General features: G+C 48.4%; 1 protein-coding gene across 3 annotated transcripts in view; it reads right to left on the bottom strand.

The window, feature by feature from the left end:
• PARP14 (poly(ADP-ribose) polymerase family member 14) overlaps positions 1-16,360 on the bottom strand; it is a 37,098-nt gene extending 20,738 nt beyond the window's left edge. Inside the window, exons 1-9 of one of the 3 annotated variants that reach the window (XM_075829003.1) lie at positions 16,028-16,360; positions 13,996-14,117; positions 10,367-10,400; positions 8,367-8,576; positions 7,252-7,488; positions 4,113-6,385; positions 2,568-2,804; positions 1,320-1,541; positions 588-699 (exon numbers count right to left, since the gene is read on the bottom strand). In XM_075829003.1, coding sequence (XP_075685118.1) covers positions 588-699; positions 1,320-1,541; positions 2,568-2,804; positions 4,113-6,385; positions 7,252-7,488; positions 8,367-8,576; positions 10,367-10,400; positions 13,996-14,117; positions 16,028-16,217 — 3,637 coding nt within the window. In that variant the 5' untranslated portion in view covers positions 16,218-16,360. Of the gene's footprint in view, positions 1-587; positions 700-1,319; positions 1,542-2,567; positions 2,805-4,112; positions 6,386-7,251; positions 7,489-8,366; positions 8,577-10,366; positions 10,401-10,440; positions 10,583-13,995; positions 14,118-16,027 lie in introns of those variants that run through there. The other 2 variants (XM_075829004.1, XM_075829005.1) reach the window with 2 other exon arrangements.
• Between the last annotated feature and the right edge of the window lie 661 nt (positions 16,361-17,021).

The following is a 17,021-nucleotide window of genomic DNA, read 5'->3' as shown; positions in this document are numbered from 1 at the left end:
TCACTAAAAACAACTGCAATTATATCAAATGTCTTATCACTTATGGATACTCTTAAGTCTACAGACGGTAGACGACTCTATACACGAGGAGCAGGAGTCACCAGAGCCGCCCGTACAGCCAATATCCTCAACCTATAACTCGCATATCTCACGATTTCTCCAGGACTGGAGATGTAACTAAGATCACCATCCGCTAATGATGATTATGGATGACTTCTGGAGAGATGTACTGGAGCTACACAAGATCTGCAGGCTGGGGGCCCCATAGCAAGGAAAACAATGTGGGCCCTTTCTGATGCTGCCTGACACCACCGCACTCCCAACCACCCGGTACAGGAAGGGCTGCGGCCGCCATCACAGTTTTTTTTTTAGTAGATTCTCCATTTGCTCCTTGTTTGCAGATTTCATCACTGTAGAGACCACATACCTGTGCAGGTTCTCCCCACCCATAAAATTGGGGACAAGACTAACCTGGAATAGCCCCAAAGCAGCCACATGGTCTGCCTGTATGGTACGAATGCCTCGGATGCTGCCTGGTTTAATAATGAGCTGGTCCTGGTCTCATGGAGTCTCCACAAAGCTCTTACCTGCGGCTGGACTCGTTGGGGGCTTCTGCTTGGCCTTTGAGGGGGTTTTGGACACTTGACTACTCTGCGTAGGATTTTTGCTCTTTCTTGCACTTAGTTCTTTAGAGAATTCCTAAATATAATATAGTAATGATGTTGAGTTCTGCTTGTATTAGCAGATGAGGTTACACAATATATATATATACACACACACACATATATGGAACAGATAGACCAGTAAGACCGGTGGTGGGCTACTGCCATTAGGAGGCCGACTGGTAGAATGAGAAAATGGAAGTCTTGAGTCCCCTGTTCATAGAGAGGTGGCCACACCTGCCCAGTCACCCTTCATTTTAGTGAGGGAGAGATTCACTTGACTGCTTCCATATCTCCCATAGACTGTAACCTTGTATGTGTGGCCACCATTCCAGTGCAAGCTGGAGGAAGCAGGACGTTGACAGCCCCCGGATGGAGTCAAAGGCCACATCTGAGACCCCCTAATATGCTACATCTGCCTGTAGAGACTGTATACATGATGTCAACAGCTATATAATACAACTCAAACACAAGGCACCATGCTCAGGTGTCTCACAGGTGTCTCACACTCAGTCCCATCCGCTCCACGGGACCATTTTCAGTCTTATATCTTTATGGGACATAAATGATTCAATGTAATTATCCATCCCATGAAGAACTTATATTATTATAGTACCCTCCACATCATTTGCTATTACAATCATCACCGTACATCACCTTAATAATTTCCCTGTCTTTTGGATGCAGCATGAAAGTCACTTGCTGAAGGAACTGATTTTCGGATGTGGTGCTGAAGTTGAGAACTTCTTCAAACATGAGAGCCGCCACAAGGTTTTTAGGAAAACCAAGAATTCCAGTTCCGATGGCTGGAAAAGTAATGGAGGTGAACTGTCTCTTCTCTGCCATATGCAGACAGGCCTTTATTATTTGTCTGAAAATCTAAAGTGAGAGACATTGGATAATAAGGTTAATAAAGGCTAGCGGGTGCCGGACCAGTAAATACAGAGGAGCATGAGCTAACATTGAAGACACATGAGAAGTGATACCACCGACTCACTACCTGACATGTAAGTATGAACCTGGATAATATAATACAGTCAGAGAAGATACCACCTTATGTAGTGAAGAGACGACCGCCGGATACCTAATCAGCGAGGAGACTTTATAGGGAGACATACAGGCTGATGGTGGGTGCCGGACACGTCGAATCATCAGGAATATTGTGTCTGACCTCTGTATATAATGCAGGGTTTGTAGAACTACCATGAGAGTCAAGAATCGGGTGTGAAAATCTATATTGATCGTCATGTGTGAAGATCAACCAGAAGATATTTAACATCAGAAGATCTTGACCATCCCATGTAGGGATCGCCGTCTTCTTTATATTCATATTGATCATTTTATATGGAGACGGACCACAATGTATCTGACGTCTACCATAGGGTGTATGACATGTGTGGAGGGATCGGAGCCACCATGAGATCTCTATTGTTATAATATGTGGAGATATAACATGAAATGTTTCAACTCTGAAGACCTCGATCATCATAAGATACATGACCTCTTTGTACCTTGTAAATCTGTCACCTAGAGACCCTCCTTGAGATGTCTGACCCCTCTATAGAGGGTAGGGTAGATGTCTGACCCCTCTATAAATTGGGTAGGGTTAGGGCTACCGTCTAGATTTATGAGCTCTTTATATACTGATAACGTTCCGTGTAGATCTACCAGGAGATTTCTGATCGCTATATACAGTACCTTTATAGAGATCAACCACAAGTTGTCTGACCGCTGTGGAGCTTGGATTTCTCATGTAGACGTCAATGATAAGATGGATGCTTAACATTGAAAATACAGTAAGAAGTCTGTCTATATAAATGCCCAGTCTCTGACCTCTATATAATGGGTGTAGAACGTTATATGCTCCGTTACTGGTCATTCATTATTTCCATATAGACCGGTTACCTTTTCTGAAGAACCTTTTCCTCCATCCCATCTTGGAACGACGACATGAATAATGATTTGACAGGACAGTTTGTAGCCCGAAGTTTCAAGAATCGCCCCATCAGCCACCAGGGCTCCAGATGCTGCTTTCGATAGAGATGCTTGCAGTGACTGTCCTGCCTTTTCATATAGCGCTCTGGATGCTCCACCACTGTCCAGACAGAGGTCCTTCCCCACACTGTTCACAATCACATCTGTCTGATCACACAGAGACACAGGGAACAGCAGTTAATAGAGGGGGTTCCTAGTTTGGTCCTTTTGTCAATTTGCCGGAGGGGAGCGCAGCTACAAAAGGTTTGTTACTGCTCTCTTTCTAAAGGATCCGGCATGTCTGTGCAGTACACAGAGGGCCCATTGGTTTCAGTAAGCACCAGGTAATGCTTCATTTCTCCTGTGGGAGCGCTGCAGATAAACTGAACACTTGCTGCCAGGTTTCCCCACAGATTACTGCGGATCATTTAGTAGAACAATCTGTTATCAGCTAAAAAGTAGAGCTCCGCTTTATGTTCAGATAAATTTTTCTAACTCTGTAAAATTTGTTAAAAGTTTGACTATATGTACCCTGCAAGACTTTTATGCCACAAACAGCATACAAGATATTTATGTTTTTCTACATGCTATGGAAAGGATTTCTACAGGCGGCCATTAGAGACAGAGGCTATGAGGTCGTGCATTTCTTCATTGTGAGCATCAGATCAGTTTCTACTGCCACAAAATCAAAACAGTCATCAGAAGAAAAGAAAATACTAATTGCTGTAAAAACGGTCAAATCATAGAATTGACTATCACATTGTTCTCAAAGTGCGCGGTGTACAGTCGTCCTAAAGAAGCAGTCTGAGATTTATTTCCACACAGCGCCCCTCCTGTCCATGGTTGTTTCTGGTATTGCAGCTTAGCCCCATTTAGTTGAATACTAGACATGGACATGAACAGGGGTGGCGCTGCTGCTGTAAATAAAGCTGACCCTCCCTCCTAAACTCAGACACGGCCAGAGGTGTTATATAAGAAGTTTTATAAGAAATTTACAATGTGACAAAAGTGTTTTCATTTCCTTCTACGCCTCATCATCAGTGCTGGAAGCTGCTCTGCTGCAAAGTCACAACGTCTACCTGTGTCCTGTCCTTGTCATAGAGACGTTGTGTGGATCCAACACGCAGAATAAAAAGCCTAACGTCACCACCTCAAGATGGTCTCCAGCAGCCATAACATTGCATTGCCTGGCTGCGGTCGCTTCTCGTCCAGATCACCCACCACATCAATGTTCACATTCTAACCGGGTTAATAGTGGCAGCTCTGTGTGTATATGCGGACACTGATGTGGATGGTATTTGGTTTTGACATATTTAATGTATACTCTTGTCACCTTCACAGTGTCCACCTCCGAACACCATTTTACATTAGAGAACAGGATGTGGAAAGGAAAACCACTGGAAATGTTCTACCACAAGAAGTGCAAGTAATCGTATAATGGGGTCACTACATGAAGGGATAATAAACAGCACTTACCATTGAGTCTTGAAGAAGTCCTTCTTTGACTTTTATGACTATATTTTGGTTGTCTATCATCTGACTCGCAGTAGCTCCTTGCTCTCTCCTTTGAGGCTTCGTCTCCTTCGCTCTCCTCACTGAGTTTCTTGGCGAAAGATCAAAGTTCTGATCCTTGAACTGTTCCTTGAGAGACTTGGTGAATGCTGCGATGGTTTCATCTTTGGTGTCCACCAGATTAATATTGGTAACTGAGCTGGATCTGCGTGTACCTTCCACAAACTCTTTGATGGCCTCTACAATGCTTTCTGCACATAGGTCTACAGGCAATCCGAAGATACCAGAGCTGACAGCCGGAATGGCAATGGACTTATGGCCTCGCTCATCAGCCAACGCTAAACTGTTCCTTATCGCTGTCTGTAGAAGACCCTTACATCTTTGTGATGAGGCGGCATTCCATCTTGGCCCCACAGTATGTATGACCTGCTTACATGGCAAGTTTCCTGCATCTGTGATCACGGATTCACCAGGGAACAAGCGACCTTGCTTACGGATAATACTGTCACAGTCGTTTTGGAGTTTGGGTCCTGCTGCGTCCAGTAATGCCAGCGCCAGACCCCCAATGTGTTTCAGATCTTCATTGGCTGCATTAACAATTACATCTGCATTGTGACTGCACAAGTCTCCTCTGTATACCGAGATAGTCACCCCCTGGGGCACTTGTATTTGGCATTGAGGCTCATCTGGAGTTGTTACGTTAATTACATCCTCATCTTCCCCGTCTTTCTGTAAATGGACCACACATTTGTATTTGTTCTTCGTCATTGTCACAAACAGCTCTTCATTAGACAGACAAAACTTGTTGGCTCCAGGTTTATCAATGTGCAAGGTATCATAATACACAGAGGACAGCAACTGCTGTACAAAGGAAGCCGCTTCCTCCACATAACTCTTGGTTCCCGTCAAGTGTATATTTCTAAGTCCTAAAACAACCCGAACATTAATTTGTTTCAAGTTATCCAAACTGTGTTTCTTCTCCTCCTTGATGAACTGCATGACTGCCATGGACTTGACCTGGATATTCTTCTGCATTGGAGTGTTTTTTTCTACAAATTCATGGATCATTTTGTAACCCTTGTGTACATTGGAAGACAAACCAGCGACCACCACATCATTCTCAGCTCCGGGAGGGAATTCCTGGATTATAACTGTGCAGGTCTCAGAATTGAGGGAGTCATGAAGATGAGATTGGAGACTCCGCCACTCTGGACTTTGTAGGATATTCTTGTCCTCAACTGGAATTCTCTGACAAATTAATTCTCGACTAATTTGCTCTTCTGCGTCCGTCAGGTCTTTTTTTGAGTAACCGGTCAGTTGGACGGCATTTTCTTCAATCCTCATTAGTGCATTGATTTTGTGACGTATAAAAAGAAGACAAGAGACCTCATCATTGTCGGCGAACATCAAGAACTGAAGGACGTGCGGGTTCAGCGGAATGGGTTTGGATTTCAGCTGCTGTTTGACATGAAGTATTTCACACTTGGCTTGGAGAACTTCGTCTCGCAGTCCAGTGAGCCTGACATTGTGTGTGGACGGGTCGTACTCCATCTTCAGCTCTGGGACCGCGGACAGTATCTTCTTCTCCTGGCCACTGCTACATATAATCTGATAGAGAGCTGCAGTCATAGGTTCTGTCATGGTTGTCACTTGACTGTTTCGATCTGCTTTTTTGGTGATTTCCTCCACCAGTTTCCTGAACGTCTGCTCAATCTTATTAACATCCTTCATTGTGCCGGCCAGGAAGACCGTCTCAGCATCAGCGTTGGGTTTGATCAATAGTCCGTCATAGGCAGGAGTGGAGATCTGTTCCTTGATGTCCTCCCACGCTGACGGATTTGTTTTACAGTCTATGACTTTATACCTTGAAATAATAAGTGAGAACTCAGCGGAGACTTTGTCAGTCCACATGTGGGCAACCTTCGCCATAGTCCGTATATGTGATGATAGAGAGTTGGGAAAACACAATGTGATGACGGGTTTTGAGCAGTTTAGTTCTGGCCATATGATGTCACACTTTTTATCGGACATGTTTTTCTCCATGCTTTGCTTTAGTCTTGCGTCTTTCCATATATACTCCATTAAGTATGGACTGATCGGGATCTGGATTGGCTGTGGTTTTACTACACAGGGTCTTTGCTTCCCATATAGCGCTATATCTAAGATGGGGTAGTATCGATACACAGAGATCGGCCGAGTACCAAAGATGTGTTTCTTTTCCATTATGACCTTCACAACTATAATAAAGAAAGACCTAGCATTAGTATTAGACAGATGTGTCCTCCGCAGGACGGCCTTCCATAGACTGTTCACACTTGCAGCGGGTCGTGTCTGCTTTTAGCTTCACTAAGTAATAGTATAAACAGAAACCATGCATTTCATGTAATTATTGTGTTAAGAGCAGAAAAGCAGCTGAGGGTTTTATATATATATCTCTAACAAAACTGCAATTTATCAATTGTGAGGTGCACCCCGACATTCACTGAGGTGACCTCCTCCTCCTCCTCAGGCTGACCCCGGAATGTACTTCTCCTCTCGCAGGTGGTCTATGTGACGTCATCCAGGAGTGACATCTTTGAACTTGCGCTTCCTAATGTAAGGCCGAGGAGGTCGATACGGATGGACATACATTAAAACAAGTGCAAAGGAAAAGCAGATTTGTTGGAACCGGCGCGATTGTACTCGTTCTATTATAATACAGGTCAATGAATGAGATAACAGACGGGATGAAAAAGAGGGAGACCAAAAATAGATTTAGGAAGTAATTGGGAAACTGGGGTGATGTTTGGGAAATATAAGGGTGAGTGGGGTGATACCTGTAGATGGGATGTTTGGGGGTGACAGAGCTGGGCTCATGGGGTGGGACCCGTCTGTGGGTATTTTACATATCTACTGTTGGTTTTCAGTTCAGGCATTAGTGATATAAATGATGGCAATATCCATATTATAATGTTTGTGATGACGTTTAGTCTCAAGCCCTTTTGATAGAATACGACTACAATGAGGTGATCCCGGGAAAGCTCATCTAGAACATCCGAACCTCTCTAGTTCCATTTATATTACAATCTTCTGTATTACGGTCAGGCCTCTCTACGTCACTTACTTTGTACATCAGAGAAGGTAACCAGCGCCGCCTCTTCCTCAGGGATCATCACTGCATCTTGTACTTCACCACCACCGAGCTTCGAGCTCTCGAAATAGATGATGACGTGGTCCTTTTCGGTGTTTGGGGGTAAACCTTCAGCCCTGATGCTTCTGGTCTCCTCTAGAGGCTTCGCTGTCAGTTTCAGCTGTTTTACTCTGTGGTTGTTGCAAAATTTCTGGATAAAACTGAAGACGTCTGATTGAAGAAAAACAAATGGTCTCGTCTCAGTACACATTGATGCTGGTAAAGAACCGACAGAGGTGTAGACCCGAGGAAACTGGCAAAATAAGACAACCACGTGCCCCTACGGGGCGCAATATCTAAAGTCACCTATTATTATGTGCTCAGGCAGTATGTGGGCCACATCACGAGTAAATATAAAGCTTTGTGTACTACAATATGTAAAGGAGAAATGAAGCAGGGTAAAAAAAGGTGGACAACTAATACAATAAAAGTGATGGTGGGGGGCCGGGATGATCCGGGTAATATACCAAATATATATACAAGGGTTATAAGGTCTGCTCTTTCCATGCGCTGTACAAACAACAAGGGGAAATCTCTCTGGAATTGAGGAAAAAACTTTTGTTTGTTTTTTTTGTAGGACCGGCCTAAGTGAAGCTTTTTTCATGGGACCTTCCATAATTATGGGCCAATGCTCTAACAACAAACGCTCTTTCAAAATTTCTAGTAGTCAGAACTTCCTGTCATTTCTCTAGTGCTTCATCTATGGAAGGATCAGGTCATTTTCCCCAACAATAAAGGTGGAAATCGGATATTTTTGACAAGTCTAGACTATTTTGGTGGCATCTGGGAATAGTTCTTCAAACACGACGACGCAGCAGCCAATATCTTACTACAGTCACCTACTGCTCAACGTCTACTGATCAAGTCTCATTCTCACGCCTCAAGAGATTCACAATGACTTGAAGGCAGACAAGGCGCAATGAATAATAGGTTTCCTATCCGGATGTCATATAGTCCTCTCCATTGATCTGTATAGACACTGTAAACATTCACATGATATGGATGATGGGATCAATTTCTAGTTCTACAAGACACAGTCTGATTTTTACCGATGTCACTGGTGAAGGTGATGACGGCCGAGTGGATCTCAGGGATTCTCTCCAAGTAAAAGTCGATGTCATCATTCCTGTCACTAATAGTCTCTATGAGAAGGGTCAACATCTCAGACAAGTGGGAGTCCTGGACGTTCTCGATCAGAACCACATTGGAGAGGAGGTGCTGGCCCTGACTTCTTGGTTTATTTTGTGAGATCTTTTCAGCTGTTAAATTGGGAAACATTCTGTTATTTATAAACCAGAGACTTTAACCCTCACATCAGCCCTAAATGTGGCGCACACACCCGATCCAGAGGAAGCCATTAACATTCAGATGTTTCTGGAGTGAAGAAAATGTCATTGATAAATCTGCTCTTATGTGATTTTATGGGCCTCCAAAGTTCTCACTATAAAACACATTCAGCTGTCATGTAGCAGAGCTCATATCAGTGACAGATTCTCATGCGCTATGACTGGTATCTTCAATAAGGGCCTGGCTGGACCCCACTACTACATGAGACCAGGGCCCCACTACAACATGAGACCAGGGCCCCACTACTACATGAGACCAGGGCCCCACTACTACATGAGATCAGGGCCCCACTACTACATGAGACCAGGGCCCCACTACTACATGAGACCAGGGCCCCTCTACAACATGAGACCAGGGCCCCACTACTACATGAGACCAGGGCCCCACTACAACATGAGACCAGGGCCCCACTACTACATGAGACCAGGGCCCCACTACAACATGAGACCAGGGCCCCACTACTACATGAGACCAGGGCCCCACTACTACATGAGACCAGGGCCCCACTACTACATGAGACCAGGGCCCCACTACTACATGAGATCAGGGCCCCACTACTACATGAGACCAGGGCCCCACTACTACATGAGACCAGGGCCCCTCTACAACATGAGACCAGGGCCCCACTACTACATGAGACCAGGGCCCCACTACAACATGAGACCAGGGCCCCACTACTACATGAGACCAGGGCCCCACTACTACATGAGACCAGGGCCCCACTACTACATGAGATCAGGGCCCCACTACTACATGAGACCAGGGCCCCACTACTACATGAGACCAGGGCCCCTCTACAACATGAGACCAGGACCCCACTACTTCATGAGACCAGGGCCCCACTACTACATGAGACCAGGGCCCCACTACTACATGAGACTAGGGCCCCACTACTACATGAGACCAGGGCCCCACTACAACATGAGACCAGGACCCCACTACTTCATGAGACCAGGGCCCCACTACTACATGAGACCAGGGCCCCACTACTACATGAGATCAGGGCCCCACTACTACATGAGACCAGGGCCCCACTACTACATGAGATCAGGGCCCCACTACTACATGAGACCAGGGCCCCACTACTACATGAGACCAGGGCCCCACTACTACATGAGACCAGGGCCCCACTACTACATGAGACCAGGGCCCCACTACTACATGAGACCAGGGCCCCACTACAACATGAGACCAGGGCCCCACTACAACATGAGACCAGGGCCCCACTGCTACATGAGACCAGGGCCCCACTACAACATGAGACCGGGGCCCCACTACAACATGAGACCAGGGCCCCACTGCTACATGAGACCAGGGCCCCACTACAACATGAGACCGGGGCCCCACTGCTACATGAGACCAGGGCCCCACTACTACATGAGACTAGGGCCCCACTACAACATGAGATCAGGGCCCCACTACTACATGAGACCAGGGCCCCACTACAACATGAGACCAGGGCCCCACTGCTACATGAGACCAGGGCCCCACTACAACATGAGACCAGGGCCCCACTACAACATGAGACCAGGGCCCCACTGCTACATGAGACCAGGGCCCCACTACAACATGAGACCGGGGCCCCACTGCTACATGAGCCCAGAGCTCTACTCCCTAAATCAACCCAGACGCCACTACTACATCACCTTTTATTATCTACAGCTACATACAAGATATCAGCAGTGACTCTATGATGAATTACCTGGACTGGGGAGAAGCTCGTCTCTTCCTAGTTTCTGCAAGAAAACGTAACAAAAGGTCAGAGCCAATGATTACCTGTTGCCTGCGTTTAGCTGATGTCAGTTCTGCTTTCTTTTGTTTTCCAGACTCTGATACAGTAAGGGAATCAGGGTACAGCAAATCTGTTTCTGCTGTGACAGGACACAAAAACAGTCCCCCTCCACACTCCTCTGTCCCCTCCACACTCCTCTGTCCCCTCCACACTCCTCTGTCCCCTTCACACTCCTCCGTCCCCTCCACACTCCTCCGTCCCCTCCACACTCCTCCGTCCCCTTCACACTCCTCCGTCCCCTCCACCCCTCCGTCCCCTCCACACTCCTCCGTCCCCTCCACACTCCTCCGTCCCCTCCACACTCCTCCGTCCCCCTCCACACTCCTCCGTCCTCCTCCACACTCCTCCGTCACTCGTCCCCTCCACACTCCTCCGTCCCCCTCCACACTCCTCCGTCCCCTCCACACTCCTCCGTCCCCCTCCACACTCCTCCGTCCCCCTTCACACTCCTCCGTCCTCCTCCACACTCCTCCGTCCCCCTCCACACTCCTCCGTCCCCCTCCACACTCCTCCGTCCCCCTCCACACTCCTCCGTCCCCCTCCACACTCCTCCGTCCCCCTCCACACTCCTCCGTCCTCCTCCACACTCCACCGTCCCCCTCCACACTCCTCCGTCCCCCTCCACACTCCTCCGTCCTCCTCCACACTCCTCCGTCCCCCTCCACACTCCACCGTCCCCCTCCACACTCCACCGTCCCCCTCCACACTCCTCCGTCCTCCTCCACACTCCTCCGTCCTCCTCCACACTCCTCCGTCCCCCTCCACACTCCTCCGTCCTCCTCCACACTCCACCGTCCCCCTCCACACTCCTCCGTCCTCCTCCACACTCCTCCGTCCTCCTCCACACTCCTCCGTCCCCCTCCACACTCCTCCGTCCCCCTCCACACTCCTCCGTCCTCCTCCACACTCCACCGTCCCCCTCCACACTCCTCCGTCCCCCTCCACACTCCTCCGTCCTCCTCCACACTCCTCCGTCCCCCTCCACACTCCACCGTCCCCCTCCACACTCCACCGTCCCCCTCCACACTCCACCGTCCCCCTCCACACTCCTCCGTCCCCTCCACACTCCTCCGTCCTCCTCCACACTCCTCCGTCCCCCTCCACACTCCTCCGTCCTCCTCCACACTCCTCCGTCCCCCTCCACACTCCTCCGTCCCCCTCCACACTCCTCCGTCCCCTCCACACTCCTCCGTCCTCCTCCACACTCCTCCGTCCCCCTCCACACTCCTCCGTCCCCCTCCACACTCCTCCGTCCCCCTCCACACTCCTCCGTCCCCCTCCACACTCCTCCGTCCCCCTCCACACTTCTCTGTCCCCTCCAGATAACCCCCCCCCCCTGTTCACTTTGAGCCCCTTCTCTCCCCTCCTCACTCCTCTGTCCCCTGCAGCCTTTACTGTCCATACCACACTCCTCAGACCCCTCTGGTAGATTGCTCATCTCGCAGTAGAAAATGGATTATACATGGTGAAGTCCAAGCTGCTCAATCCTAGCTTTCTGGGCAAAATCTGCTGTCAGGGGTCGACCTTATGTTGGATGGTGACCTGTGTGCAAATTCTCTGTTGCCCCCTTATGGTGTAACCAAACCAAACAATGCCTGATCATAAGTGTCATACAGAATAGTTCCCAAATATCAATGTCATAAACTGGCTAAGTAACTACTATACAATGCTGCCACCACCATACACTGCAACTATATACTGTACACTACAACATGACGTATATATCTGTATACAGTGACCATACATACTAATAACACTGCTATACAATATAGATTAAGAGTTGTGGAGGTCACAAGCCCCGAGTGCAGGGTCATCTGAGGTGCCCCCTTCAGCAGCTGACCCTGTATGACCCTTCAGGCTTATTTAGACGAACGTGTAATACGTCCGTGCAACGCAAGTGATTTTCACGCGACTCGCACGGACCTATGTTAGTCTATGGGACCGTGCAGACTGTCCGTGTGTCCGCTGCGTAAAACTCACAACATGTCCTATATTTGTGCGTTGTTCGCGCATTTCACACCCATTGAAGTCAACGGGTGCGTGAAAATCACGAGCACCACATGGAAGCACATCCGTGTGATTCGCGCAACAGCAGTAAAGACTATGAAGGAAAACAGAAAAGCACCACATGCTGTTCTGTTTACAAATCACGCATCATACGCGACTGACACACGGCACAAAACGCACACGCTCGTGTGAATCCGGCCTTAGGCGTTATGCATCAGTGTGCATTGCGAGTGGCATGCGTTTTTCACACCCTCACAAAGCACTTTATTTTTATTTTTATGGAATGGATGTGAATCCGTGTGCTGTGCGTGATTTTCACGTACCGATTGACTTCAATGTGCGTGCAGCTGCCTGAAAAACGTACCAATATAGGAAAAAACGCTGCATGAAAACTCCTGCATCTGTGAATGGCCCCATTGGTATCAACGGGCAGTGCGCTGTGCACGATTTTCACGCAAAGCACATGGTCGAGTTTTACGCTCGTCTTAATGAGCCCTTAAGGTCGGTCCTATGGAGGCCAGTCCGGGGGCCGCCATACTTAGCATATTGTCAGAGGATCCCGCATTATTAGGGTATGTTCACACGAGGGCGTCCATTACGGCTGAAATTACGGGGATGTTTCAGCCTGAAAACATCCCCGTAATTTCAGCCGTAACGGCATGTGCAGGCGCTTGAACGCCGCGTCCATTACGGGCGTAATTGGCGCTGCTATTCATTGGAGTCAATGAATAACGGCTCCAATTACGGCCAAAGAATTGACATGACACTTCTTTGACGCGGGCGTCTATTTGCGCGCCGTCATTTGACAGCGGCGCGTAAATATACGCCTCGTGTGAACAGACAAACGTCTGCCCATTGCTTTCAATGGGCAGATGTTTGTCAGCGCTATTGAGGCGCTATTTTCAGACGTAATTCGGGGCAAAAACGCCCGAATTACATCCGTAAATAGGCCGTGTGAACATACCCTGAATGTTATGTGCATGGGGAGTTTAATGAGGCAGGAGAGGAGATGATGGGGCTTATACTGACATTGATCATTAGGGGTTGTAGCTCTGTTCTCCCGCCTGTCCTGCTGATCCTTGTTGCCCCCGGGGCAGTGGCGGCTCCAGACACATCAGCTTGTTGCTGGATCTCGTGGACACCGGTGGGATTTACTGACAATTATCTAATGTGTACGTCCAGTTATCCCCACGTTATATGAGATGTGACTGGCGAGTGGTCGTTTTAAGCTTATTCAGACATCAGTAAATGTGAACATAGAAATTGAAAAGAAATTATACTTCATTTTCGCCTAAATTTTGAGGGTTATTTATTGGATGCAATTGCCCCGAACATCTCAATTAGGGGATTCTTATTTTAGGGTCTGTCCAGGGATCCAGCTTGTGGGAAGATGAGCGGCTGTTACATTGTCGCCTCTGCTATATCCTTCATTGCTTGTTATTATCAGTATCGCTCTGCACAGGGGTCATCATTCTATACTCCTACATGTATAACTCCCATCCCCCGCGCTGACCTCTCCCTGCTGCACGTACCGCTACCTCTTCCTGCGCTCCACCGCCCCTCACCGCGTCTACGGAGCTCACATTCAGCTTCAACTTCTTGCCCCCTTGTAGTTTCAGCTCATGACTCTCCTTCTGAAGAACCTGGTCCCGCTCTGAAAAATATGAATAAAATAGTTATAATATAATAATAACAGTGACCAATAAATAATACAATAGAATTCTACCGGAGTCATTTACCCCCCCCCCCCTCATCTCTGCAGTGTATCAGGATGTACCCCCAGTCCTCAGTACTTACCCCCCTCATCTCTGCAGTGTATCAGGATGTACCCCCAGTCCTCAGTACTTACCCCCCTCATCTCTGAAGTGTATCAGGATGTACCCCCAGTCCTCAGTAATTACCCCCCTCATCTCTGCAGTGTATCAGGATGTACCCCCAGTCCTCAGTAATTACCCCCCTCATCTCTGCAGTGTATCAGGATGTACCCCCAGTTTTCAGTAATTACCCCCCTCATCTCTGCAGTGTATCAGGATGTACCCCCAGTCCTCAGTACTTACCCCCCTCATCTTTGAAGTGTATCAGGATGCACCCCCAGTCCTCAGTACTTACCCCCCTCATCTTTGAAGTGTATCAGGATGTACCCCCAGTCCTCAGTAATTACCCCCCTCATCTCTGCAGTGTATCAAGATGTACCCCCAGTCCTCAGTACTTACCCCCCTCATCTCTGCAGTGTATCAGGATGTACCCCCAGTCCTCAGTACTTACCCCCCTCATCTCTGCAGTGTATCAGGATGTACCCCCAGTCCTCAGTAATTACCCCCCTCATCTCTGCAGTGTATCAAGATGTACCCCCAGTCCTCAGTACTTACCCCCCTCATCTCTGCAGTGTATCAGGATGTACCCCCAGTCCTCAGTACTTACCCCCCTCATCTCTGCAGTGTATCAGGATGTACCCCCAGTCCTCAGTACTTACCCCCCTCATCTCTGCAGTGTATCAGGATGTACCCCCAGTCCTCAGTACTTACCCCCCTCATCTTTGAAGTGTATCAGGATGTACCCTCAGTCCTCAGTAATTACCCCCCTCATCTCTGCAGTGTATCAGGATGTACCCCCAGTCCTCAGTACTTACCCCCTCATCTCTGCAGTGTATCAGGATGTACCCCCAGTCCTCAGTACTTACCCCCCTCATCTCTGCAGTGTATCAGGATGTACCCCCAGTCCTCAGTACTTACCCCCCTCATCTCTGCAGTGTATCAGGATGTACCCCCAGTCCTCAGTACTTACCCCCCTCATCTCTGCAGTGTATCAGGATGTACCCCCAGTCCTCAGTAATTACCCCCCTCATCTCTGCAGTGTATCAGGATGTACCCCCAGTCCTCAGTACTTACCCCCCTCATCTCTGCAGTGTATCAGGATGTACCCCCAGTCCTCAGTACTTACCCCCCTCATCTCTGCAGTGTATCAGGATGTACCCCCAGTCCTCAGTACTTACCCCCCTCATCTCTGCAGTGTATCAGGATGTACCCCCAGTCCTCAGTAATTACCCCCCTCATCTCTGTAGTGTATCAGGATGTACCCCCAGTCCTCAGTACTTACCCCCCTCATCTCTGCAGTGTATCAGGATGTACCCCCAGTCCTCAGTACTTACCCCCCTCATCTTTGAAGTGTATCAGGATGTACCCCCAGTCCACAGTACTTACCCCCCTCATCTTTGAAGTGTATCAGGATGTACCCCCAGTCCTCAGTACTTACACCCCTCATCTCTGCAGTGTATTAGGATGTACCCCCAGTCCTCAGTACTTACCCCCCTCATCTCTGCAGTGTATCAGGATGTACCCCCAGTCCTCAGTACTTACCCCCCTCATCTTTGAAGTGTATCAGGATGTACCCCCAGTCCTCAGTACTTACCCCCCTCATCTCTGCAGTGTATCAGGATGTACCCCCAGTCCTCAGTACTTACCCCCCTCATCTCTGAAGTGTATCAGGATGTACCCCCAGTCCTCAGTAATTACCCCCCTCATCTCTGCAGTGTATCAGGATGTACCCCCAGTCCTCAGTACTTACCCCCCTCATCTTTGAAGTGTATCAGGATGTACCCCCGGCTGCAGTCCAAGTCCCGGATCTGACATTCTCCACCATTAGACTTGTTCTTGCTCTGGAAATGCAGCAGAAGTTTGTTTTTCACTTGTTTCAGGCTGTCGGGGCCCTCGTCCCACTTAAGAGCCACAGGGAACTGGTAGGGGCCGTCTCCCATGGTCAGTGCGGTGTCGGAGGACAGTCAGGAGTGTGGGGTGCAGCTGCAGTGAGTGCAGGATCCGGAATAATAAGGCTCAGAGTTTAGTATCTGTGACATAAGCCATCACACAGTTTCACTTTCATTTCTTGCTAACATCCAGCAATGTGGACTCCACCCTCAGAAATCATGAGAATAGCTGCGTCCTCCAGGCCTTGTTCACACCTCACAGGCCTCACATGAACGCATAGAATTGACTATTACTATAAAGACCATGTAGATTATGCACAAACCTAATATCTGAACAGCTTCTCATCTCCTGGAGTAAAGTCCTGGTATCATCTTTAGAAATAGATCCCTGGTATCAGCTTCTCATCTCCTGGAGTAGAGTCCTGGTATCAGCTTCTCATCTCCTGGAGTAGAGTCCTGGTATCAGCTTCTCATCTCCTGGAGTAGAGCCCTGGTATCAGCTTCTCATCTCGTGAAGTAGAGCCATGGTATCAGCTTCTCATCTCGTGAAGTAGAGCCATGGTATCAGCTTCTCATCTCCTGGAGTAGAGCCTTGGTATCAGCTTCTCATCTCCTGGAGTAGAGCCCTGGTATCAGCTACTCATTTTCTGGAGTAGAGCCATGGTATCAGCTTCTCATCTCCTGGAGTAGAGCCCTGGTATCAGCTTCTCATCTCCTGGAGTAGAGCCATGGTATCAGCTTCTCATCTCCTAGAGTAGAGCCATGGTATCAGCTTCTCATATCCTGGAGTAGAGCCATGGTATCAGCTTCTCATATCCTGGAGTACAGCCCTGGTATCAGCTTCTCATCTCCTGG

This window comes from Rhinoderma darwinii, chromosome 6 (genome assembly GCF_050947455.1).
Source record: "Rhinoderma darwinii isolate aRhiDar2 chromosome 6, aRhiDar2.hap1, whole genome shotgun sequence".
Taxonomy (NCBI): Eukaryota; Metazoa; Chordata; class Amphibia; order Anura; family Rhinodermatidae; genus Rhinoderma; species Rhinoderma darwinii.
This window is presented reverse-complemented; position numbering and strand designations above follow the sequence as displayed.